General features: G+C 53.8%; 7 protein-coding genes across 7 annotated transcripts; 6 read left to right on the top strand and 1 right to left on the bottom strand.

The window, feature by feature from the left end:
- Positions 1–382: 382 nt before the first annotated feature.
- On the top strand, positions 383–1,954 carry J4E84_007638 (uncharacterized protein; the record flags this gene model as incomplete). Its single annotated transcript, XM_049390221.1, has 2 exons — positions 383–1,870; positions 1,922–1,954. The coding sequence occupies 2 exons, from the start codon at positions 383–385 to the stop codon at positions 1,952–1,954; spliced, it is 1,521 nt and encodes a 506-aa protein (XP_049242074.1).
- Positions 1,955–3,319: 1,365 nt separating this feature from the next.
- On the top strand, positions 3,320–3,937 carry J4E84_007637 (uncharacterized protein; the record flags this gene model as incomplete). Its single annotated transcript, XM_049390220.1, has 1 exon — positions 3,320–3,937. The coding sequence occupies one exon, from the start codon at positions 3,320–3,322 to the stop codon at positions 3,935–3,937; it is 618 nt and encodes a 205-aa protein (XP_049242073.1).
- Positions 3,938–4,462: 525 nt separating this feature from the next.
- On the bottom strand, positions 4,463–5,839 carry J4E84_007636 (uncharacterized protein; the record flags this gene model as incomplete). The annotated part of the gene is made up of 4 exons (XM_049390219.1): positions 4,463–4,810; positions 4,873–5,174; positions 5,227–5,549; positions 5,601–5,839. 4 exons carry the CDS (start codon positions 5,837–5,839, stop codon positions 4,463–4,465), a joined length of 1,212 nt encoding a protein of 403 aa, XP_049242072.1.
- A 1,525-nt stretch (positions 5,840–7,364) lies between these two features.
- Positions 7,365–12,570, top strand: J4E84_007635 (uncharacterized protein; the record flags this gene model as incomplete). The annotated part of the gene is made up of 7 exons (XM_049390218.1): positions 7,365–7,643; positions 7,711–10,399; positions 10,506–10,770; positions 11,005–11,034; positions 11,089–11,126; positions 11,188–12,105; positions 12,158–12,570. 7 exons carry the CDS (start codon positions 7,365–7,367, stop codon positions 12,568–12,570), a joined length of 4,632 nt encoding a protein of 1,543 aa, XP_049242071.1.
- Positions 12,571–15,881: 3,311 nt separating this feature from the next.
- On the top strand, positions 15,882–16,862 carry J4E84_007634 (uncharacterized protein; the record flags this gene model as incomplete). The annotated part of the gene is made up of 3 exons (XM_049390217.1): positions 15,882–15,953; positions 16,129–16,402; positions 16,423–16,862. The coding sequence occupies 3 exons, from the start codon at positions 15,882–15,884 to the stop codon at positions 16,860–16,862; spliced, it is 786 nt and encodes a 261-aa protein (XP_049242070.1).
- A 35-nt stretch (positions 16,863–16,897) lies between these two features.
- J4E84_007633 (uncharacterized protein) lies at positions 16,898–17,848 on the top strand (the record flags this gene model as incomplete). The annotated part of the gene is made up of 1 exon (XM_049390216.1): positions 16,898–17,848. The coding sequence occupies one exon, from the start codon at positions 16,898–16,900 to the stop codon at positions 17,846–17,848; it is 951 nt and encodes a 316-aa protein (XP_049242069.1).
- A 941-nt stretch (positions 17,849–18,789) lies between these two features.
- J4E84_007632 (uncharacterized protein) lies at positions 18,790–23,512 on the top strand (the record flags this gene model as incomplete). Its single annotated transcript, XM_049390215.1, has 4 exons — positions 18,790–18,971; positions 19,128–19,209; positions 19,258–19,572; positions 19,619–23,512. The coding sequence occupies 4 exons, from the start codon at positions 18,790–18,792 to the stop codon at positions 23,510–23,512; spliced, it is 4,473 nt and encodes a 1,490-aa protein (XP_049242068.1).
- Between the last annotated feature and the right edge of the window lie 907 nt (positions 23,513–24,419).

Raw genomic sequence — 24,419 nt, 5'->3', positions numbered from 1 at the left:
ACCCTGTAGCTCTTCTCGTATGTATATTAGCCAGCCTTGGGCTCTCTTACACAGCCGCTCCCGTTTCTATTCGCAGCTTTGACGGCCCCTCCCTCGCAGCCAGGAACGGCTATCCCTACTCATCTCGTCTCCATTCGCTCTTTGAAGGTACGTCGCCACCCTGCGCTTTCCTGCGCATGCATATTCTGCGGTGTTATCTTTGTTACTTACTCAGCGATCAGTCGCGTATTGCAGTGACCTTGAAGGCTTCTCACTTCGCGATGTCGGTCGAAGTAGCCCTTGCAGTCATTGGAACGGTTGACCTGGCGATAAAGTGAGTGTTTTAATTATGAGAGTAACTCCTGCTAACCATCGACTCAGGTATGGCGAACGCCTCGTCGACATGTACAACAGTTATCGGAATGCGACGAGCGAGATCAAGGAGCGAATACTCTCCATGAAAATGACCTGGCTGAAAATAGAGACGCAACTCAAGTACCTTCAAGAGATCGAGACGATACAGACTGAGCAGCACAAAGCGTTGCAAAGAGAGACACTCGGTGTGCTGCAGGTTAAGCTGCAGGCGGCAATGGACCAATTACAGAAGCTTGGAAAGAAGCGAGACGGAGACACCATCAACGAAGCCAGCGAGGGTAAAGTACAAGAAAAGCAGTACAAGCAGTGGAAGTACCCCCTGATCAAGAAGAGTCTGGACGCCGCAATAAGCGAATTACAGGCGTGGCAGCAGACGTTTGACCCGACTTGGTTTCTAACCCTCAGAATGTCAAACCCAGAGATTGACACCAATTTGAAGGAGTTCAAGGAGGAATCCCTCAAAACCGGTGGCGCCGAAACTCACGATAAACGCAAGATTATGTCAACAGCGAAGAACGTCCGTGACTGCCTCAGAATGGACCCCCAAAGCGGGCCTACCATGTTCTTCCGAACGGAAGAAACGGTTGACTGGGTCTATACAGCAATCCCATATTCCACGGCATCTATCTGTGAGCGTAGCTCCAAAAGCCAGCTTATCGCAGACTCCGTACCTGCCACACCAGACATTGGCCTCAACATCCAGAGCAGAGACGTGCGCGATCTCGCCCGCAAACTTGCAAACGCAGATCCGATAAGTTTCGGCTTGCTCAAATGCCGCGGTGTTGCTCGAGTATACAGGGAGATTAATGGCCCTTTGAAAGCCTTCGATTTCCATTTCCACATACCATCCTCCCTACACTCACCGCAGAGTCTGCGCAACATCTTGATCGAATCGAAGCCAAGCATGAGTCTCAGCGTACGCTTCCGCCTCGCACAGCAGCTAGCGCGGTCTTTAAGCTACGTCCACATGTACGAGTTCGTCCACAAAGGCATTCGCCCCGAAACAGTCCTCATCTTCGACAGCGGCAAGACGGAGCTCGCACACTCCTTTTTGCTTGGCTTCGAGAAGTTTCGCGCAGATGCAGGTCGCACGTTAAAGACTAGCGACTCCGTTTGGGAGAGAGATCTGTATCGTCACCCAGAACGGCAAGGAGAGAAACCAGAGGAAGCATACAAGATGCAGCACGACATCTACAGCCTGGGAGTCTGTCTCCTGGAGATAGGCATGTGGCGCACACTCGTCACGTACAGCAGTGTGAAAGGAGAGCCCACCCCGTCGCAACTCCTGCCGCCACCGGATTACTCCGAGAAGGACGAAGTGGGCAAGGCCAAGTCGCTCAAGCATACGCTCATCGAGATTGCGCAGCGTGAACTACCCAGTTGTATGGGCGATAAGTATACGGGTATCGTCATATCATGCCTGACATGCCTGGACACAACCAATCCCGATTTCAGCGACGAGAATGACTTCAAAGACGAGGATGACGTTATCGTTGGGGTGCGCTACATTCAAAAGGTCAGCAACAAGACTTTCAGAACTTTTATACAATGCTAACGAGTTTGCCAGATCTTGCTTGGACTGAGTAACATCTCCGTCTAGATGGTCATGAACAGCCAAGAAACGTTGCAAAATCCCGTTCGGAATGCGACGCATAGATACCGTAGTGCGAGACAACATCACCGCCATCACCCCAGTCCTTCTCCCGTGTGAAATCCATGAGCTGAAATAGCGCCACGTGATCAACGACGTGTTCCTCCAGCTGTTGCTTCTCTTAACGTGCGTCGTCGTTCAACCACTTGACGCTTCTAGTCACCGCCCTTTGGGAACCCTCTTCCACCGCTTTTACATGGTCAAAATGAACGCGTCCGCGCATACCAGGAGGTCTGCCGTGCGTGCTGTTGGGCGATCGGAGTGTGCAAATGGCTTTGTTGCTTGAAGCAGGTACGCGAACTCCATGTCAAGCGCCTAATGCTATGTCAGAACGAAAGAACAGAGTTGGTGTCTAAATCTTAGTCGAATCAGTGCAGAAGAAGGAAGTTCGATGGCGACCATCGTCACTGGATATCCACCTCACAATGTACCTTACCGAGGCTCCTCGCGAGGAGACCATTAGAGCTTGAGCGCGGAAGACAGGAGAGGAAGTTCGATGGCGCTTCTACCTCCGAGATCCGATCGATATACTAAAAACAGAGCACAAACATACAACAGCGGGGATACTTTGGTACTTACCTACCCAAATACGAAATACGCCGGTACGATGCCGGGCTTTCAACCTTTTGCATTGACGATATTCTCGAATTGGCTGTCCAAGCACTGCAGCAGCACTGCCAGCAGCTGCTGAAATCCACCTTTACGAGTGGAAGTAACATCGTCTTGCGATCTTCCATCGTATTCGACTGGACGCGACCACATCTGTCTCCCAACGCGAATGTCTACACCGTTAGTTTCAAAGGGCATATCCTCGGCATGAATGTTTTCTGGAGAGGACATTGCTGTATCTATTTTGAGCGCATGCCGACCGAGGCCGCCACCAATCAGAGCTCGACAAGGGGCTGCGCTTTACCACTTTCGGACACATGCCAAGGGCTTCGGCCCTATGCCGTGGCAATTATGCGTCATCTCCGCCTAAAATCTTCTGGACGGTCATGGGAGGGGGGCGCGCCACAGCCGGTGCTTGCCATTGCAGGGTCACAAAAACTGGGGATACGATAATTACCCGACTGGATGAAGTCATAGCGTTGCGCTTTGGTCGTCGGCGCCGAGGGTGGGCATTGTTCAGCCTCGTTGAGCACCGGCATGATGTAGGACAAGGGGAGGAAATACGAGATGGCATTTGGATATAAGAGAGATGAGATGCTGCTCTCTCTAAGCCATCATCCAAACATCAACTCATCAACTCTACACTAATACTTAATCACTGCAACTACCACACCCACACTTCAACAACACCTTCAAACCATCATCATGAAGTTCACCGCCGCCGCCGCCATTGCCTCCATGGCCGCCATCTCCTCCGCCCTTCCCCAGGCGTCCGTCTTCCCTCGCCCCGAGGCCGGCGACATCTTCCGTCTGATGTCTCTCCGCTCTGCCACCCCCATCCAGTACGGCAACGTCCAGGCCGCCAACGGCAGCCTCCTCATCAACACCCCCTCGGAGAACAACAAGACCTGCGCCGTCAACGGCGACCGCGAGAACGTCACCAACGGCATCAACTACGCCTCCTTCTCTCTCGACGAGGAGACCGGCAGCGTCTACATCTACACCTTCAACCCCCCTCTCCAGCTCTACGTCGACCGCAGCGGCATGGGCCAGGGCAACGTCCGCTACTCCACTGGTGTCCAGCCCATTGGCAAGAACCAGGAGCGCGGTCCCTTCAAGATCAACGACGACGGTGATCTTGTCTTCGCTGCTGGTGGTCTTTCCGGCGACATTGGCTTCCAGGCTTGCCCCGGCGCTGTCGGCGGTGGCTGGAAGATCTGGCTCTCTGGTGTTGACAAGCCTGCTGGCTCTGAGGGATGCACTCCCTTCACCATGAAGGCTCTCAAGGAGGACCCCACCTACAAGTGCCTTTACTCTTCCTAGATGCTGGGCTGGTGGAGACCGTTCGATATTGTACATATTTACATCGCATTTGAGCGTTTGCATAGCTTCTTGTTTATAGACCGATAGAATTGGAAATGATAATGTTATCCATACACCTTTATCAATATACCGCGTTCCTTCTTGCTGTACTTCGTGATCCTTGGTTGGAAACTCAAGTTCTTGAGGGATGCTGAGAGCGGCTCGGCGTAACACGGCCGGACTCAATGCTAGTCGGAGCGCTGGTCGGAGTCTCTAAGATTACCCCTTCAAGGATGGCAATACTCACTGGACCATGGAGCGACCGGAACGATATGAAAAGAGGGCATGCAATGGTATCTTCCGCGACCACATGAGCCGAGCCATATCAAACAAGTGAAAAAGACTGAACAGGTCTAGAGACTACATCGACATAAGAACATGCAAAGCAGGTGACCTTAACGTCGATGTAGGCTCTAGGATGTTCGGGCTTTTTCTAGGTTGACGTGTGGCTGCCGGGTTTAGGGAGATGTATTGGCCTAGGTCGAGTTAATCCCCTCTCATCAAAGGATTCCCAAGTAACTCCTTCGCGGTCCACCGATCCTCAGGCCTCCACTGCAACATGCACCTCACAAACCGGAGAAACTCCTCTTTCTTCTCTCCATCTAGATTCTCTTCTGCCCCCTCCAACGTCAAGCCTCGCGGTATGTCTATCTCGGCTATCCAATTCCCTTCACCATCGAAAAACTCTTTACTCCGCGCCCCCCTCTCTAGCAGATCCATCGGTGGCGGGCCGAGTATCGCGACTACCTCCGCGAGATGAGCTCTAGTCAGGTATCGCTTTTCGATTGGGTCGATGCCGTGAAAGAGGTGTTTATCCTCGTATAGATCCCAAATCTGTGTGCACCGCGGTTAATGTCTGATCTCCCTCGCCTCTCAGGCTGAAAGACGGTACATACCATCGCTCCAACGTTCCATATATCAACTGGATAGCCCCACTCCGTCTTTAGCATAACCTCTGGACAGCGGTAGACATCTGGTTGCGCGTCGTGGATCTGAGGTTTGTCGCCATGGACTGCAGAGCCGAAGTCTCCAAGGACAACACGACCGTATTCTTTCGGTAATCCAAATTGGCGTGTCGCGTAGATAGGCTTGCCGTCTACGACTTTGCGCGGCGAGGGACGTGTCATTTCGGCGTCGACAAAGGCTTTCAAGAGGCCCTGATCTTCGATTTCTATGAGGATGTTGTCGGCTTTTATGTCTACGTTCTTGTCAATAAAATTGCGGGTAGACATGTCTCAGGCCGTACGTACCTGTATGTACGATCTTGGCTTCTGTGTGAAGGTAATCGAGAGCGAGGAACACTTGCGACAACCCAGCTCTCAGCAGCTCGTCCGTGAAGCGGTGCGCGGGATTCCTGTTCAAGAGGTCCTTGAAGCTATCCCACATTGGTTTCTGGACAAGACATCGATGATCGCCGCCTTTTCGGGGAATGGTAAACAAATCGAGGGCTGTCCGGACGTGTTTGTATCCTGGATGCGAAGCATTGCCTGTGCTTAGGACATTGTACATGTCGTACTCATCCTGGTCCATTCCCTCTCGTGTGAACACTTTCAGGGTCGTGTAGACATGGCGGCTGGCTTGCTGTTAGTATAGATAGCTAGCATCATGCCGAATGCCGACTTGCTGTAGATCACGAGCCAGCCAAACAGTTGACGTAACACCGAAACCAAGTTTGCCTACTACTTGGTACTTCGACGCGAAAACATCTCCTATGTTGACAGGATAGTAGAGGCCCCTGTGGAACTCCTTAAGCTGCTCTTCTTCGAACAGTACCGCATTGCTGACGATTTCGAACCCAGATGTCGGGAATTTGAGTTGGGGCCATGGTTGTCTTCGAAAGAGCGACTTCGCGAGTTTGAACATGACAAGGTAAGAATCATCAGCTTAGTAGACTTCTGAGCTCCTCTCTGACCTTGCGGGCTGCTTTGAAGCAAAGATTGAAGCAAAAAGTATGTAGTAGGTCGAGGGGTTGCCCACAATACAGTTATTGCAAGGTTGAGAGCGACGACGTGAGAGCTGTTGGAATTGGAAAGGGCCTATTGTGAACAAGTGACATAGCTCTCTAAGGGTAGTAGAGGCTGTCTGTCATGTTCCCGGGTAGTAGGCTCGTCGTCTCCGGGATGCCTCTGGTCATCGAACCTGGTAGCAAAAAGGATGGTAAAAAAGTGCAAAAACATACAACAGCGGGGATTCGCTAGTGGTCACCCACCTAACTACTAATCCGCCGGTACAATGCTTGTATATGGCTGAGCGGACGGGAAGCCTAATTCTCATTGTCCTATGGTCGTATGTGAAAGAATGGGTGGCTGGTGGAGGTTATAAACCCAGAAGACGACTTGTGACCTAGCGAAGAAGCAGGAACATCAGCTTTCTGTAGCATCAGCCTGAGATCGCATTCCAAGCCGGGGGTGTGGGTCGTGGGGTCTTGGTGTTTAGTGGGTGCTGATTTTGACATGCGGCATGCATGCGTTGGAGCTAAGTGGGCCTTTATCGGCGGAACTGGAACCAAGGAACTGATCTGGACATGTCAGCGCTGGTATTCACAAGCGTCTTTATTCGTTGCTGCCACTAGCTGCTAGATTATAGGACTGCGACATGTTGTAGACGACTGTTGGCGTTGAGAATTCGAGATGGTGGTACCTGGTATGCACGCTTGGGTGTAATGAGCGCAGTGCGTGGAGGGTCTAATTCGTACGTTGACGGAAGTCCTATTCGCTGACCAGAGTTCTTGAATATTTCCATCTCTTAAATTCAGGGTTCGCTTGGGTTGTTGGTGGTGAAGTGGTTGCGAAGCAGAGGCCGTTGGGTATGTAGGTAGACAGCACGCGTCCCGCCACCTTTCTTTTTCCCACTTTACACCGCCAGTACTACAACTTTTGTCTGTGACCGACGATGAACATCAAAGATCGATGCGATAATAGATTGACGTTGCGCGCAATTCGAGATGGTCGCGCACGTGATCTGGTGTCCTGATCTTGGGAGGCAGCTGCGAACCTGTTCGCCGGGATGGTGATCGGACAAAGACCGGCCCATCGGTTCGCGACGTTTTCGGCAGTGTCGCATGCGCCCATGGTCCACGAGGCAGCCACACAGCCTCTATGCTGTACTCCGGTGTAGGCTCGACTACGCTGCGTTCATTCGGATCATCGGTATCGTGGCATAGTCTATTACCACATACTGGGGGTTAGTCGGTTGGGTAGCTCGCGGCGTTATCGGGAGTAGGGCTAGTAAGCAGCAATGATTATATCATACCGACGGCCCGAGCTCTCATGTCAAAAGTGCCCTCGCGTCGCAACCGCCTAGACACCTTCTCGCCGCCTTCGACGTCCTGATCTGCCCAGACTCTGCGATAACCAGAGCCCCGGCAATCACAAGCACCATCCGATCGATGCAGGGCCAACAACAGACGCCCTTTCTCCCCAGCATACCGCTTGCGCACGGCTATCTGACAGCCTCGAAGCACCACCGCCAGCCATTATGCGGTAATAGCGAGGGCTGGGGCCCAATCAGCCCGATACGATATGACTTCACTCCGTGCTTCTTGGACGTGTGGATAGCGGTCGTCGCGGCGTTTGGAATCGTGGGCGGAGTAGGCGCGTTGTGGTATCTCTACAGGAAATGCCCACCGCAGCCTGTGAAGCGCAATTGGCACTTTTACGCGAAGCTGGTATGTTCGAAACTTTGGGTTCATCTAGGTATTAGATTGAACAGTTGCTAACAATTTGCGCCACCAGACGTCACTCGGCGCCCTCATCGCCACCACAGCAGTCCAGGCAGCCCTCCAGATCGAATACTACAAAGACGTATGGGCCGGTGACTTCCGCTTCTGGACATCGATAATCACCGTCGTCTCTCTCGGCTTCATATTCAACATCCAGTATATCGAACACTGGCGGTCGCGAAATGCCAACGGCGTGGTCCTCTTCTACTGGCTCTTCCTGCTCATCGCATACGCCGTCAAGCTCCGCTCCCTCGTCTCCCAGCAGGTACATCGCGAACATGTGGCATACTTCGCAGTCTTCTGCGCTAGTGTTGGATTGGCTGGGCTCTCATTCATCCTGGAATGGCTGGTCCCGAAGCGTATGAGCGACTACGACATGCTTGGGGACGACGATGAATGTCCATACGAATACGCAGACGTCTTCTCTGTCTTGACATTTGGCTGGATGACACCGATGATGAAGCAAGGATACAAGACTTTCCTCACCCAGGACAGCCTGTGGAACCTGCGAAAGCGCGACACGACACGACACACTTCGCAGACGTTTGAGGATGCGTGGAAATACGAGATGGAGAAGAAGCGCCCTTCGTTGTGGCTGGCCATGTTCCGCTCATTCGGCGGTCCCTACTTCCGCGGCGCTGCCATCAAGACCATAAGCGACGTCCTGAACTTCGCTCAGCCCCAGTTGCTGAGACTTCTGATCACTTTCGTCGATTCTTACCGCGCCAACTACCCCGGAGAGCCCCAGCCTCTCATTCGTGGTGCGGCTATCGCGCTTGCCATGTTCGCTGTATCCGTTTCCCAGACTGCCTGCCTCCACCAATACTTCCAGCGCTCTTTCGAGACCGGCATGCGCATCAAGTCTTCGCTCACGGCTGCCATCTACTCCAAGTCCACCCGTCTTTCCAACGAGGGTCGCGCGTCCAAGTCAACCGGTGATATCGTCAACTACATGGCCGTGGATACCCAGCGTCTCCAAGATCTTGCGCAATACGGACAACAACTGTGGTCAGCTCCTTTCCAAATCATCCTGTGCATGCTATCGTTGTATCAATTGCTTGGTGTCAGTTGTTTCGCAGGTGTTGCCGCCATGTTCGTCATGATTCCTATCAACGGTGTGATTGCACGGTGGATGAAGACTCTGCAGAAGGAGCAGATGAAGAACAAGGATTCGCGTACCAAACTGATTTCTGAGATTCTCAACAACATGAAGTCGATCAAGCTCTACGCTTGGACGACTGCCTTTGCCAACCGCCTGAACACCATCCGAAACGACCAGGAACTCAAGACCTTGCGCAAGATTGGTGCGACCCAGGCGTTCTCCACATTCACATGGTCTACAACTCCGTTCTTGGTGTCGTGCTCAACTTTTGGTGTCTTCGTCTGGACGCAGAACCGTGCTCTGACAACTGACATTGTCTTCCCTGCTCTTACGCTCTTCAACCTCCTCACTTTCCCACTTGCCATCCTCCCTATGGTTATCACCGCCATCGTTGAGGCTAGTGTAGCTGTTGGCCGTATTACTGGCTACCTGACTGCCGATGAGTTGCAGGAGGATGCCGTTATTCGCGAAGACGCTGTGACTGAGAATGGCGACGAGTCGGTGCGCATCCGCGATGCTAGCTTCACTTGGGACAAGAACGCCGAGCGCCGTGCTCTCCATGACATCAACTTCACCGCGCACAAGGGAGACCTCGCGTGTATTGTCGGTCGCGTCGGTGCAGGCAAGTCATCGCTTCTTCAAGCAGTTCTCGGTGACCTCTGGAAGATACATGGAGAGGTCGTTCTTCGCGGAAAGACTGCCTATGTTCCACAGTCAGCTTGGGTCATGAACGCTTCCGTTCGCGAGAACATCGTATTTGGTCATCGCTGGGATCCTCAGTTCTACGAGAAGACCGTCAATGCCTGTGCACTACGAGACGACTTTGGCTCCCTTCCCGATGGCGACCAGACCGAGGTCGGTGAACGAGGTATCTCACTTTCAGGTGGTCAAAAGGCCCGACTAACGCTTGCTCGTGCTGTGTATGCTCGTGCGGACATCTATCTTCTCGACGACTGCCTATCCGCTGTTGACCAGCACGTTGGACGTCATCTCATCGACAACGTACTCGGGCCCAAGGGTTTACTTGCGGGCAAGACCAGGATTCTAGCAACCAACTCCATCCCCGTTCTGATGGAAGCCGACATGATCCTGCTACTGCGCGAAGGAAAGATTCTAGAGAGAGGCAGCTACGGACAACTAATGGCCATGAAGGGTGAAATCGCCCAGCTTATCAAGACATCTCAGAACGAAGATCAAGGAGAAGACGACAGCACTCGCACATCCGACAGCATTATGAGCGACGAAGATTCTACAGTCTACGGTGGTAGTCCCACTGGCGAAGACGACGAGGAGGATCAAGCCGAAGCTGAAGCCGCCCAGGAGGGTGGCGCAACTCTCGCTCCTTTGAGGGTCGGAGGCGGTACGGGCCGCAAGTCGAGCTTCCAGACCCTTCGTCGAGCCAGCACTGCCAGTTTCAAGGGACCTCGTGGCAAGATGAACGATGAAGAGGGCGGTGGGCTCAAGAGCAAGCAGACCAAGGAGTTCTCTGAGCAAGGCAAGGTCAAGTGGTCTGTTTACGGCGAATATGCAAAGACAAGCAATCTTGCAGCTGTCGCCATCTATCTGATGCTCCTTTTGGGTGCTCAAACATCATCAATCGGTAAGTCGCACAGCCTTGGGTGCTTCTACATGGTCCTTGGCCTCTGACAGCACGCTATTGGCTCGTCACTTTTTCGTCTTTTGAGGTTGACGCTAATATCATGCAGGCGCAAGCGTGTGGCTCAAGCATTGGTCAGAGATCAACCAGCATTACGGCGGGAACCCTCATGTGGGGAAATACATCGGCATCTACTTTGCGTTTGGCGTGGGATCTGCTGCCCTGGTCGTGGTGCAGACGTTGATCCTCTGGATTTTCTGCTCCATCGAAGCTAGCAGGAAGCTACACGAGCGGATGGCGTTTGCCATCTTCCGCTCGCCAATGAGCTTCTTTGAGACTACACCTGCAGGACGCATACTCAATCGATTTTCGAGGTAAGTCATTGCCGCGGTCCGGTCCACGTCTGCCGATACCTTGTTCATGCATTCTCCTCGCCGAGCATGTTTGACCTGTTCGCCCACTTCCTCGCCGAACATGGGTGGGTGGGGGAGGCGGAGGGGCGGTGGTGGAGGTCTTCTTGACCAGTCTAACCGTCGCCCACTGCCTCGCCGAGCATGACCCTGGACCCTTATGTTTGCTTCACCGACACTGGCTAACTTGTTTGACAGTGACATCTACCGAGTCGACGAAGTGCTAGCGTGAGTTCATCTCTCTGAATCGTCTGCCGGTGGCTTTCTAACATGTGCCTCTAGCCGAACTTTCAACATGCTCTTCGTCAATTCCGCCCGAGGTATGCAGCCACCCCACACTCAACCCGTTCTGTGTAACACTTGACTGACTGACTGATGCAGCCGGCTTCACCCTTGTCGTCATTTCGTGGTCGACCCCGGCCTTCGTTGCGCTTATCCTGCCGCTCGGCGCACTCTACCTTTACATCCAGCGATATTACCTGCGCACATCACGGGAGCTCAAGCGCCTCGACAGCGTTAGCCGCAGCCCAATCTATGCCCATTTCCAGGAGAGTCTCAGCGGCATGAGCACAATCCGCGCGTACAACCAGCAGAAGCGTTTCGAAATGGAGAATGAGTGGCGTGTCGATGCCAATCTGCGTGCATACTACCCGTCCATCAGCGCCAACCGATGGCTAGCTGTTCGCCTAGAGTTCCTTGGCTCAGTCATCATCTTGGCAGCTGCGGGCCTCGCCATCGTGTCCGTCGCTAGTCACAGTGGCCTATCGGCTGGTACTGTGGGTCTGGCCATGTCGTATGCGCTTCAAATCACTCAAAGTCTCAACTGGATCGTTCGCCAGACTGTTGAAGTGGAGACCAACATCGTTTCTGTGGAACGTGTGCTTGAGTATGCCGCGCTACCCAGCGAGGCGCCTGAGATCATCTCCAAGAACAGGCCACCAATCAGCTGGCCGTCCCAGGGCGCGGTCACTTTCGACAACTACAGCACCCGATATCGGCCTGGTCTTGACTTGGTGCTGAAGAACGTCAACCTCTCCATCAAGCCAAAGGAGAAGATTGGTGTCGTTGGACGAACAGGCGCTGGCAAGAGTTCACTTACCCTCGCGCTCTTCCGCATCATCGAGCCTGCGGAGGGTAATGTAAGCATCGACAATCTCAACACCAGCACTATCGGTCTTCTCGATCTCCGCAGGCGCTTGGCCATCATCCCACAAGATGCAGCGCTCTTTGAAGGTACCGTGCGCGACAACCTCGATCCAGGCCATGTTCACGACGACACCGAGCTCTGGAGTGTACTAGGTAAGTCCGCTCCAAACCACCCCACTCAACATGCAACTAACCATTGCCATAGACCACGCCCGCCTCAAAGACCACATCTCCTCCATGCCGGGCAAGCTCGACGCCACCATCAACGAAGGCGGCTCCAACCTCTCCTCCGGTCAACGCCAGCTCGTCTCCCTCGCCCGCGCCCTCCTCACTCCCTCCAACATCCTCGTCCTGGACGAAGCCACAGCCGCCGTCGACGTCGAAACCGACGCCATGCTGCAAACCACGCTCCGTACCAGCATGTTCAACAACCGCACAATCATCACTATTGCGCATCGCATCAACACTATCTTGGACTCAGACAGGATTATCGTTTTGGACAAGGGCGAGGTCAAAGAGTTTGATAGCCCGGCAGAGTTGGTTAGACGGAAGGGACTGTTTTATGAGTTGGTTAAGGAGGCGGGGCTGTTGAATGCGTTGGATATGACTCAGTCGTAAGGGGGAAGGTGACTGACGAAGATAGAAGAGGGGTGTGGAGAACGTTGACACATCAGTTTTTCTAGAGACGTTCGCAGAATAGATACGTTGGGGTTGCACCGTTTTCATAGCATGGCGAGGCGTTGTGGTGAGCGGAAAACTTTCAGCAGTGATGGAGGTAGAGGGGAAAAGCAGATGAGTGATCAACTCGCAGGTGGGCGACGTAGTTTGAGTTGGGAACGTGTACAAAATTTTAATACTGGGTCTAACGTGCATCTATTTCTCTTTCTTACCTCCGTGCAAACATGATAGATTGGCAGTGACATGACATAGTTATCCATTCGGTGATTTTCAGTGGACATGACTTCTCTTTGGACATTTAACGATAGGTATGGCAATGCATCACTACAGCCAAGAATAGCGAAGTGAAGAACATGTGACGTGAGGATTCCAGCATATATCGCGATCTATATATTGCAGCGCTATTCCACCAAGTCTATTCTCCAGGCGTAGATGGAAGCAAAACCCGTTGGACGCGGCTACAGTAACCGCTCTTTAACCTCGGCGACCAGAACCATGCAATCATCAACTACTCAACCCATACACCCGGTTTCTACCTTGCATCATATCTACGTCTCTGCATCAATCACAGTCCAGTGTCAGCAGTCTGCTCTCGACCTTCGGAAGTAAACGTTTCACCACCCAACCCCAACCTTACACCCTCATCATCGCTGTGTACCTTGACCTGGCGGTGAAAGCGCTGCAGCACCACGACTTCACGATCCAGAAGCCCACGCATCCAACCCGGCTCCAGTCCCGCTACCCCTGCGCCTTCGATACGAAACCAGAAACTACTTTCCGGCGTCACGCACGCATTGACAGCCTCTGCACGTCCTCCCATCTAACTTCGTAACTCGACGCGAAGAACGGGCTCGAAGCGATGTCCACCCGCCCACTGTTTACCCCCTGCTTACACGAGGGACAGGAGGAAAAAGAGGAAAAGCCAAGTTGCAAGGTAAGCATGCGTGACACGACAGCCGTGGACGACTAAACGCGGTTCACCACCTTCCGCTTCTTGCGGGTGGCGCATATATGCCGGAGGGTAATGAGAAGGCGAGATTGGTGCATGTTACTGGTTGATGAGGTGCGGAAACGGAAGCTGGACGTGGGTGGTGCATGCAACGGGTGTAGACTTGCATGCAGATAGTGTGCGTTTAGTTTAGCCCAGCGGCCCGTTGCCGTATTAGAAGAAGGTTGTGCAACGGGGTGACACGTTATCTCCGCTTTGCTAGTGCGAGGGCGGTGTGGCGCTCGGGAAAGGGAAGCCTGGGTCTGGGTCTGGTTTGGGGACGTCGATACGATTTGATCTGCTAGAGGTTGGCTTGTTTAGATCTGGCAGGTTGCTGGCGGTGAGGTAGGTCAGTGGTGGAAAATTGGGGGTAGAACAGCAGGAAGGGGAGTTGCATGTCGCGGCGATGTGCAGGAATCTTTTTCAGCATTGTTCCAGTGCGCACGCAGTAGCGAGATGGACGTTTTTTGTCTAACTTGTTCTGGGCGTTCTTACAGCCAGATCGATCAGATACTGAGTCAGACTGAACTCAATCTCACGCCAACAGCCTGGTAAGCGGATGAGCGGTGCGGGCCTGAGCGACATCGAAACGGGATCTGTGAAGGATTCCTTTGTATCTCGTCTAGACGAGTCTGGCCGTGGCGTTAAAGTAGACATAGAAATCGGTAGTCGAAGACCCTTTGGCTGCTTGAGCGGCTATGTATCTTTGGTTCGGGGATGCGGGAAGGTCGTCTCTGACCTCCACTGCCCCTCCGCCTCATGCGATGGCTGGCGGAAATGCGGTAAGCGAGGTTGGCGAGCGAGGACGATCCCGAGGATCAACGAAACCCACAGAACGGCGAGGTCTAGCCATCCTTGGTCTTCCGAAAAGCGCCATCGTCGAAGTGTGTGCTAGCGTACTTCCTCACGTGGGATGTGTAAAGGTGGAAGGTGGGGTTAAGTCCTGACACGTCCACATCCAATATATGATCGGATGTTGATTTCGGTATCTGCCACAGTGACGATGGCAGTGTGCAGGTGTTCGATGCCCAACAGATCTCCCATGGAACCACTCATCGGAGATTCGAGGCCTCCAGATACGATTTGCTGATTTGCATGATGGAATCCCACGGCACGACCCCGTGTCCGTTATGCAGCATGCTTTAGCGCTAGTGTGTATACATCCTTGTGGAGACATTGACCCCTGTTCGCGCCTAACACTCGTCATCTTTTCGGCATCGTGTCGACTGAGAGTGAAGGCAGGTGCGGACGGGGAAGCGGGAGTCATGCACAAGACGTCTCCGCAAGCCCAATTCAGATGCGTAGGCCTGATGAGGCCTCAATCCCTTAACACCTGCGGTAGCCCTCGAGTCGACATCCGCGGGGTGGCCAGATCATGCGATGTCTTCTCTCGTTTGCTGAAATGCCGGGGTGTTGTCGTCGCCAAGTGGATTCTGTGAGGTTACGTGCAGTAGATAGGAGTCGAAAAGTGCAGGGCTCAGTTGTCATAGCAGAACAAGGCCTGCTTTATAACCTGAGAGCCCGGTCAATACATTCGGTCCTATTGTTGCTGTCAGTATCACGTTCTTGTATTTGCATTTTATCCTTGAGACCGTGGCTCTTTTTAGGTTTGCATCATTGGCACAAAATCTTCGGAAGACCGGTCAGGCTTGTGTGCCACCCTCCTCCGATTCCGCACCCAGCCTTTTTCGGCTAGCCACCTTATCCAAGCATCGTTGCTGTGGCTCGAAGCTCGTGACGAGTCGTGCCTCTCATCGTTGTTGGATAAAGCAGAGGCTTTTCGTTGGCATCCAACTCGGCATTGAGCTCTGGCTTATCTCGGATCTGCAGCGGAAGAGGGGCATCTTGCGTTCATCCAAAGACTGGGGTTCCTCTAGAACTTGCTCTTTTCAGGTAAGCACTGCCAGCGCAATAGGTTAAGCGAAGTGTGCGCACTCCAAAACTGTACTCGACTAGTCTATGTAGATGATCTTGGTCATTTCGTCAAGCAATACTGCCTCATTCGGTCGCTCCAGGGGCATGGCTCCTGTAGAGTATAAGATGCTAACTGACCGATGCGTAGCCTGTTCGTACTTTCGAGCTTTCCTCGGGCGCCATAAGACGGAAAAATACGCCCATACGACACAAAGGCGATCCATCGATCAGTTCGCGGGATTCGCCAGCTGCAGCTCCATAGCTACCGATGGCGATGTTCCGGGCTGTGGACCCATTGGCTCCTCACGCGAAGGACCGGCGACCAATACGGAAGGACGATGGCGGCGCCATGGCGGTAGACCGATTTGGGGAAAACGCGTGGGCAACGGTTTACGCTGGTGATGTGAAGGAGCAGTCGTCGGTGAGTACGGTTTCTTTTTGCGTTCGGGGGCACTGTAGATAAGGTTTCGGGTCCTCCCTCCACATGAGCCGCTGGCGTGACGATTAGCGGCCGCCTTGGCCCAAATAACCGGACCCGGCAGGCGCGTGGCATCATAGACGGCAATAGCGACGAGCACATATGCTGACTTCTCCAGGCAACATCCTCGCACGCCGTCGAAGCCACCATCAAGAAGGACGAACCAGAGGAGCCTGTTGCCGTCCCTACACCTATCGGCTGCTGGAAGGTCATCTCGCCTGAGGGCCGAGAGGAACACGTCTTTAGGCCTATCCCTGGCTTCGAACACCTGTGCAACGGCCCAGCAAAGTCGCAGGGAGTAGCCCGTCTGGCAGATCCGCCTAAAGCCATCCCCACGCCAGTCTACCAGCCTGCTGTGGTCCAGGTACCGGGTAAGATCGAATGCCTGCTCTGTATGCGCCCCCGCTAACAGGCCCAGCTACGTCGGGAGATGTTCAACCCAAGAGCCGGAAGAGAGCTCGGTCGCGCCCAGGGGAACCGCGTCAAGGCGCAGCTCAGCACTTCAGCGAAGATGGAGACGACGAGCAGTACGACGATAGAGATGTCCCTGTGGCAACACAGAAGTCTTACACCTTCTACATTGGCGATGTCAAACCGTTGATGGGCTTCTTCCACCGAAGACTCGATGAGCTCACTATGAAACCAGTGCGGCCCATCGTCACGGCTTGGGTCAAGCAACTAGAGCCTAAGCGTCTCAGCCTGTACGGGCCCTACCACAAGAAGCTGCCCAAGGAGCAGCCCTCTGAATGCACCCCACCTTGGTGGCCCCACGATGTACCCTATGAAGAGCCTTCGCATCTGGACAAGGCGGGCAAGTCATCACATCTGTCTCTGAACTTGAGCAACAGCTAATTTTCCTAGGCCTTTTGAAACTTGCAGTCGACCTCATGCTTCAGCACCGCAAAATCGACGAGGCCAAGCGTAGAAGTCCATGGGTCGCCAAGCTCAAACACGCCGCGCAGTATGCCGTTGAGACCACGCCGCCAGACCAGTTCTCCTCGTCGAAAGGATCCAGATTCAGTGAGCGGATGCAAGGCCGAGCCCTATCCGAGATTCTACCGAACCTCTTCGACATTGCGCAATTATACGAAGACCACATCTTCAACTACAACCTCTTCGAAGGCACAAACAACCAAGACCCCCGCAGAGGGACGCATGTGACTTGGCAGCCATTGACGAGACCGCCACGCCAGCAACCCGTACCTAGGAAGCGCTTCCGACGGGCCAGGGCTACTCCGCCTCCGAGGATAGAGCCCGACGCCGATGTATCTGGCAACGAGACCGAGGTTGACAACACCGCGACTGAGTCGCACCTGCCACGGGAGGAGAAAGCTCGGCGACCCCAGACATCGCAACAGCAAGCGCAAGCCCCCATTCAAGGACCGGCAATATCTCAACCACAACACATGCATCCATGCAGCTCTACTACGACGCCCAACACCTCTTTTGGACAGTCGATGCACTCTCTTCATCTAGATGAGGACATGGACCTAGACGTCAAGGTGGCCAACCACACCCCGTTCCATAACCAGACCCGCGGTCAGAGTGACTTGCAATGCAGCCAGCCGATGCAGTACTGTACTAATCATTCAGGCTACCACCATGTACCGCAGTCACGACAGGCTCCTGGCTCAAACAACCTAGTGCCAGTGTCTGCATCAGGATACCACCAGCCATTCACCATGTTCGATACACCGTACCATCACCAAGACGAGAGTACCGCCTTCAGCAGCAATACCGGATATCCTTACGAGTATGACATGTTTGTCCCGTCGTTCTTCGACGGCCTACCGCACTTGTCCAGCATCAGCTGTGAGTCGGAAGGCTCTCATCATTAACCGCCTGCGACTTAGCGTGCATTATTTCGTGTTGCTTACATGCTCGAATCCGTTTCGGTTCATCTTTATGTTTTTCTTTCTTCGGAACGACTCACGATTGCGACGATCTCATTACTCAATACTCATCTTCTATCATGTCGCATTTGTCAAGCTCCGTTCCAGCACAGCGACTGGGCACCTCCCAAGCTGGATGCCTCGGCACACTCGCTGGAATATGCTTTGGTGCACTTTCTTGATTTTGCATTCTACATGGTCCATGTCTTGCAATATACCCCATACGACGTCACGCCGCCCACGACTGCATTGCAACGACGCTGGTACAAAAGTTCATGGCTGCTTAGTGGAGGACGTAATTGGATAGGGAACGGATTGCCTATGTTTGGGATTGTTCTTGCTGAACGGCGTTGTATAAAACCTGGGGGGTAGCTGGTCTTTAGAAGAAGTGGATGAAGGTGGGTGGCCGTCAGTATTGTGGAGGCGAGACGGTCGAACCCACGGAGAGGTAAATAAGGGGAGAAAAGACATGTAAGTATCGCATGTCGATAGTTACGCATTTCGGATATGTTAGATATCAATCGAGATATCGAATCTACTAGCTTCTTAATGCTAAGCGTGATGTTATGAGTGAATTGAGGTGTTGATGTTGCAAGCAAGGGTGAAAGTGGAAGCGGCGACTCGGGCACCAGCCACACGTCGTGTGCCAAGGCGCTAGGACCGCGTCACAGGCCCGGGCTCTGAGCTCATCCGTGGCTCTCTTGTTCGCGACACGGATGGGCCTTTGATGCTTTCTCGCAGCGCCCGCCAGTCGCACTCAACCCGACTCGGCCACCAGCGCAACCGATCCGACTACCGACATCTCGCCGCACCCGGAACCTCACCGTCGCATTCGCCATTGACCCTGGCTGACCGCGCACTAACACGCTCGTGATAGAGTCGCGACCATGGCGACACCGCGAGGTGGGAGAGGCGCCAGCGGAGGCGATCGTGGGCGCGGTCCCAAAGGCGGCAACAACTCCAACGCGAATCGCGCACGCGGCAGGAACAATGCGCAGAACGAAGAGCGACCGGCGCAAGGTCTATACAAAGGCGGGCAGGGACGCCAGAAGAACGACTCCGGCAATTCGTAAGTCGACATACTCCCTCTGACGTTGGCACAGGGCGCGGGCGGACCGAGGGCGCCATCACCAGAATGCATACTACACCACCGCCGTCGTTGCGATCTATACTAGACGAGGGCCTCCATGGCCGCTCGCGGCCTATTCTAACTAGATGCCTATAGGAACGCTTCCACTTCGAATCCGTTCGGCGGGAACTCTGCGCCTTCCTTTGCGCCCCACGAATACCAGAAGCGACTGCAACACGTAAGGACTACAGATATCACCGTGGTTAGTCAGTACTGACAGGCACAGATCAAAGCGGAGCGCCCCAAGATCCGCGAGAAGTTCGTCCGCGATGGTCTCATGAACCCCGAAGGCCAGATGCGCCTGATCGACTCCGTCAAGCTGTACGGTCTTTGCCAGGAAATGTGCCCGGAATACGAGCGCGTGCGTCGCATAGTCGAACTCGACGTCAAGGCCCCCGAATGCACACCCGAGACCCAACACCTACCCTCCCGTAGCCAGCGCATCGCAGATGAGTCGCGCATGGTCAAGGCATACGCGCGGTCAGCGGCAGGCATGGACGTGGAGCTGGTCTCAGAGATTCGGTCGCCAGCCACGTGTCTGGTAAGTTAGCAGAACTCTCTACATGATCGTGATTTAATATCCGCAGAAAACCCTCAAGTACCTGTACGGCCGCCTAGACGAAGACGATTTCCAGTTCCTCCACTCATGGCTTTGGGACCGCACACGAGCCGTTCGAAAGGACCTCCGCACACAACGTATCGAGAACAGGGCCGACATCGCGGTACTACTCACCTCGCTCGAGTACAGCGCCCGCTTCTACATGTTGTCGGCTCATCACATGGCGCGGAGTACCAAGGACGATTACTCGCATCAACAAGACGTCGAGCAGCTGAATCAGACCCTCATCTCGCTGAAGGAGCGATACGCCGACAATCGACGCGCCAACATCATATCAGAGTGCGAAGCCGAGTTCTGGGCATATCGCCTCATCCTGGCTCCCATCTACGCCAACACCCAGCTCGAGAACGAACTCCATCGTCTACCTAGCGATTTACGGAACAACCCACGGGTCCAAACCGCTCTCGAGATCTTCCGCCTCCTCAAGTCCATCCTCATTCACAGGAATTACGACAACTGGGTACAATGCCAGTCGAATTGGAAGCGGTTTTGGGAGTTGATCAAGTCGCCCCGGGTATCATATCTCATGGCATGTGCGGCCGCTATATCCTTCAACAGGGTCCGTCACGTTGCACTGGATGTAGTCTGGCGTTGCTACCGAGTCGGTCTCTACAGGCATCAGGTTTCCGTCGAATTCTGGACAACCGACAGGCTGAGAGAAGTACTCGGCATGGACACTGAAGACGAGGCCGTCGAGTTTTGCGAGGCGCACGGTTTTGTCTTCGAATTCAACGAGCAAGGACAGCGCTTCATGGATATCAAACAGAAGCACTACGACAGGAAAGCGAATGTCCTCGCCAAGGCTGACATCAAGCCTCAATTTTTCTCCGCAACTATCGTCGAGGCCAAGCGATGTGGTCGTCCCTTGTCGACTGTCATCGCAGGCATGACTGTGCAGGAAGCCAAGAAAGGCGGGCTGTCTGCTATGCAAGCTCAACAGATGGAAGACCAGACGTCATTGTTCATTCCAGAGACCACCAGTGTCTTCAAACAGCAACCTTCCGACGCAACACCATCTGCTGGTGGCTTCGGCTTCAACGCGACCGCATCTCCCTTTCAGCAGAATGGCAATTCTACGACAAGTCCAAATCCATTCGCGAAAGCCGTTCAGCCTGGCCTTTTCGATCCTTCCAAGAACAGCATTCAGTTTGGACAGCCGGCGGACGCGACTGCCAATCCATTTTTGCGCAAGGACACCAACTCATTCCAGTCGACACCGACTGCGCCATCATCAAACCCTTTCCTAAAGAACAACACTGCGCAACCGGAATCTACGACGCCACAGACTGCCGCAAATCCTTTCTTGAAGTTCAACAATGCTGCGAAGTCTGAGCCAACCACCACACCGACCCCCGCGAATCCTTTCCTGAAGAACAACACCGCGCAGCCTCAGTCTACAACACCTCAAGCTCCAGCGAATCTCTTCACCCCAGTATCGCCTTTCCCTGATCCGGCGAAACTTCAAGCTCAGGCGAAACGTGAAGCTGAATTCCAGAAAGGATTCCATTGGGGCGAAGAGCCTCCGGCTGGGACTACGCCAAAGCCTGCTTCCGCTTTGAACTTTCCTGGATCTTCGTTCAATGCTACACCTTCGCAAGGAACCCCACAACAGTCCTTCACCCCATCAGGAACACCGCCTCCGACGGATACTTCTCCACAAGAAGATGAAGCACAGAAGGCAGAGCAGGTGAAGAAGGAGGCAGCTGAGAAGCAACGAAAACTGGACGAAGCACGCCAACGTGTACAGGAAGCCCAACGAGCAAAGCAAGCGAAGGAAGCAGAGCAGAAGCGTGAGGCTGAGGCTGCGGAAGCTGCGGCTGCGCGACAGCGGCAAGAACAGGCTGATCGAGAGCGCAAGGCACGCGAGCAGCAAGAAGAGTTGGCTCGACAGGCGAGATTCCGTCAAGCACAAGAGGAGGAAGCACGGCAAACACGGATACGAGAGAAGGACTCGGCATTGCATGCGCTCACGGCGGATGTTATGTTCCACCCCCAGGAGGGATTGCTGATGCAGTTCGTCGAAAACGCTGCTATGAATTTAGCGAAGGAAGCTGCAATCACTGTAGAGATGGAGAGGAGAGTGGCGATGGTAGATCAGAAGCATAAGAGATATCTAGATGAGTTGAAGCGGGCAGGCTTGGCCAAGATGATGTTGGCGGTGCAAAAGAAGAGGAAATTACAGAAGGCACGAGAGAGGAGGAAGCGACTGAAAGAACAGCGGGCAAAGGCGGAGGCCGGACCAGACGAAGAACCGGCAGACGCGCCTGCACCGGTACAGCCGGCAACATCGAACGGTAAGACGACAGCAGCAGTACCACCAGAGGGGCGATCGGTGTCTCAGCAACCTTCGAATTCCCGGCGCGCCAAACGAACGCAACAGCGACACCAGGCTCAGAGCTCGGAGACGAATGGTGTGAACTCAGCCAAATCAGTGCCGGTCAACAACCCATCTCCTGAGTCTACCTTTGACAAGAGCATAAGCAACGCCAGCACATCAATCACCGCATACTCCCAGGCATATCAGCAAGCCGTTGCGAATGCACCAGTAGACCGGACCGAGACGGATTGGTTCAGGTTGCGCGCTATGGGCATCGATCCGAGCAAGCACCGGAAGCGCAGCTTCGATTTTGGTTCATCAGACGAAGAGAAGCCCAAGCTCATCGAGCCCAAGCGACCCAAGTTGTCACCAGCGTCGCCTGCACCGGAGCAACATGAGCAGTCAGCACCGAGAACTATGCTCGAAGAACAGCGCGCTCGTGCTGATGCCATCAAGGAGTCCTTTAGGCAGTCAACATCCACGACATCACCGTCTCACTCCTTCAACGGCGCAGTGTCGTTCAGCGGACGGTCTTCATTCAACGATTCCACGAACGATCTGATTGCAAGGGCGCGACGGACGCTGGCAGATTCAAGAGCTGAAATGCCGCCTCCTTCTTTCACCCCAGGCAAGTCGTTGCATCGATCAGGATCCTTGGACGCGAATGCCAGCCAACTTATTGCACGAGCTAGAGGTCTTGCTTCTCCGGCCGCCACTTCTTCAAATGTCCAACACGACTGGAGTCGCAGCGTACCCAACCTTGGACTCTCTGCATCTCAGAGCCGACAGTCCACATACGGCACATCGACATACGGCAGCACCCTCCGCACCAGCACATCCATGAAGAACCGTCCAGCATACTGGGAGCGTACAAGCCGCTTCGTACCGCGCCATCTCTACGGCCAAGGCGCGGAAGCCGTACGCGCATACCGAATCGAACAGGGTCTCAGCAAATCACCCGCTAGCACCCGACCCGCCAGCACAGAGCCACTGGATATCTCGTCACCGATACCCACACAGCTTTCCTTCGTCCAGCAGACTTCATCCCAGCCGGCGAGCTACAAGCAAGACCAGTTCACTAGCGATTTTGCATTGATGAACGGCGCACACGTCATCGATGTCGATGCTCAGGATGAGCACGCCATCATGACCGATAACGAAGAGGACGTCCAGTCTTATGACCACTTCGGTACCACTTCTTCTTACCCTGGCGCTCAGTTTACTCCCTCCGAAGCCCAACCCTTCCAGCAACAGCAGGAGCAGCAGGAAGAGCACTACGACCGCGACCATGACGCAGACTCTGAGATGCAGGACGGCGACGACGAAGAACTGCTCGATTACGACGAAGACTCCGATCTCGACGAGGAAGACGAGATTGACGAAGATGAGGATGCAGAGTCCTTCGACGAGGAAGACGAGGACGAAGAAGAAGATGAAGACGATGGTAGTGAGAACGGCAGTGACGAAGGAGGCGGCGCAGCAGACCCCGGTGCAAACGGCAAACCAGGTGCAACGGAAGACGATGCCATTGAACTCTCAGATTAGTCGTCTGATTCTTCCGTCCCCGTACCCTGGCCTTCCCTTCACTATTGAACTACGCGTCACACCATGGACAGGAGGAGCGAAGTCAAAGATGTTGGAGGAAGGAGTGTATCATATAAAGATTTTGTATGCATAGCGAGGGCGTTTTCTTTTTGGGTTTTTTATCTGCTTCATACACGAAAGTACTGCATAGCATGGTGTGGAAATGGATTGGGTTGGATTGGACTGCACTGGGTATGGAGTCATGATACCCAATGGGCGTATGCATGGTATGGGTGGTGGAGAATAAGGAAATGCATAAAGTTGGAAAGCACCGTATGGTGTGAGTAAGAGAGATGTATTGAATGTGTGTTATGATGTGCTTGATTGTGTTTCGCTTTGTGGCTTTGGAAGTGATGAGTGAATGAGTGGTGTGAGTGATGTGTGTGATGTGTTGGTGATGCGTGTTGGTCGTGCTTGAGGTCGTTATTCTGGGGCTTGGTTGGGGGTCCTGTGTATGTTCCAATCATTGTAGGATGAGTCTGCGGATTGTTGCGATAGTAGTCCAGGTAGGCGTTCTTCTTCGAATCTTTACCGGTCGCCCAGGACTACACTTGCGCAGGACCGTTCCTGTAGAAAGGTGTCCTCTTCATCGTACATGAAACACCTCCTCTGATCCGCCCTGAGCCTTGTGCATCTGCACCGCCTCGCCGTCCATAATGCCATGCACGTACGCGATACCAAGTAGCCAATAACTGTCGCCTTTCTTTCGCAGGATGAAGGGCCATCTGCCTCCTCTTAGGACTACAACGATATCCTCTGGTTGCATGCAACGAGGTCCTATACCCACGCGCCCAGCCCCGGTAACGAAGAAACGGCGGTCTATACAATGTCCTAGGTAAGAACCTTCGCGCATCGAGATCATCTTTCC

The sequence above is a fragment of the Alternaria hordeiaustralica genome, assembly GCF_023758085.1.
Source record: "Alternaria hordeiaustralica strain BMP 2776 chromosome Unknown scaffold_17, whole genome shotgun sequence".
Taxonomy (NCBI): Eukaryota; Fungi; Ascomycota; class Dothideomycetes; order Pleosporales; family Pleosporaceae; genus Alternaria; species Alternaria hordeiaustralica.
The sequence above is the reverse complement of the archived record's forward strand: the minus strand, read 5'-3'. Positions and strand labels throughout refer to the sequence as shown.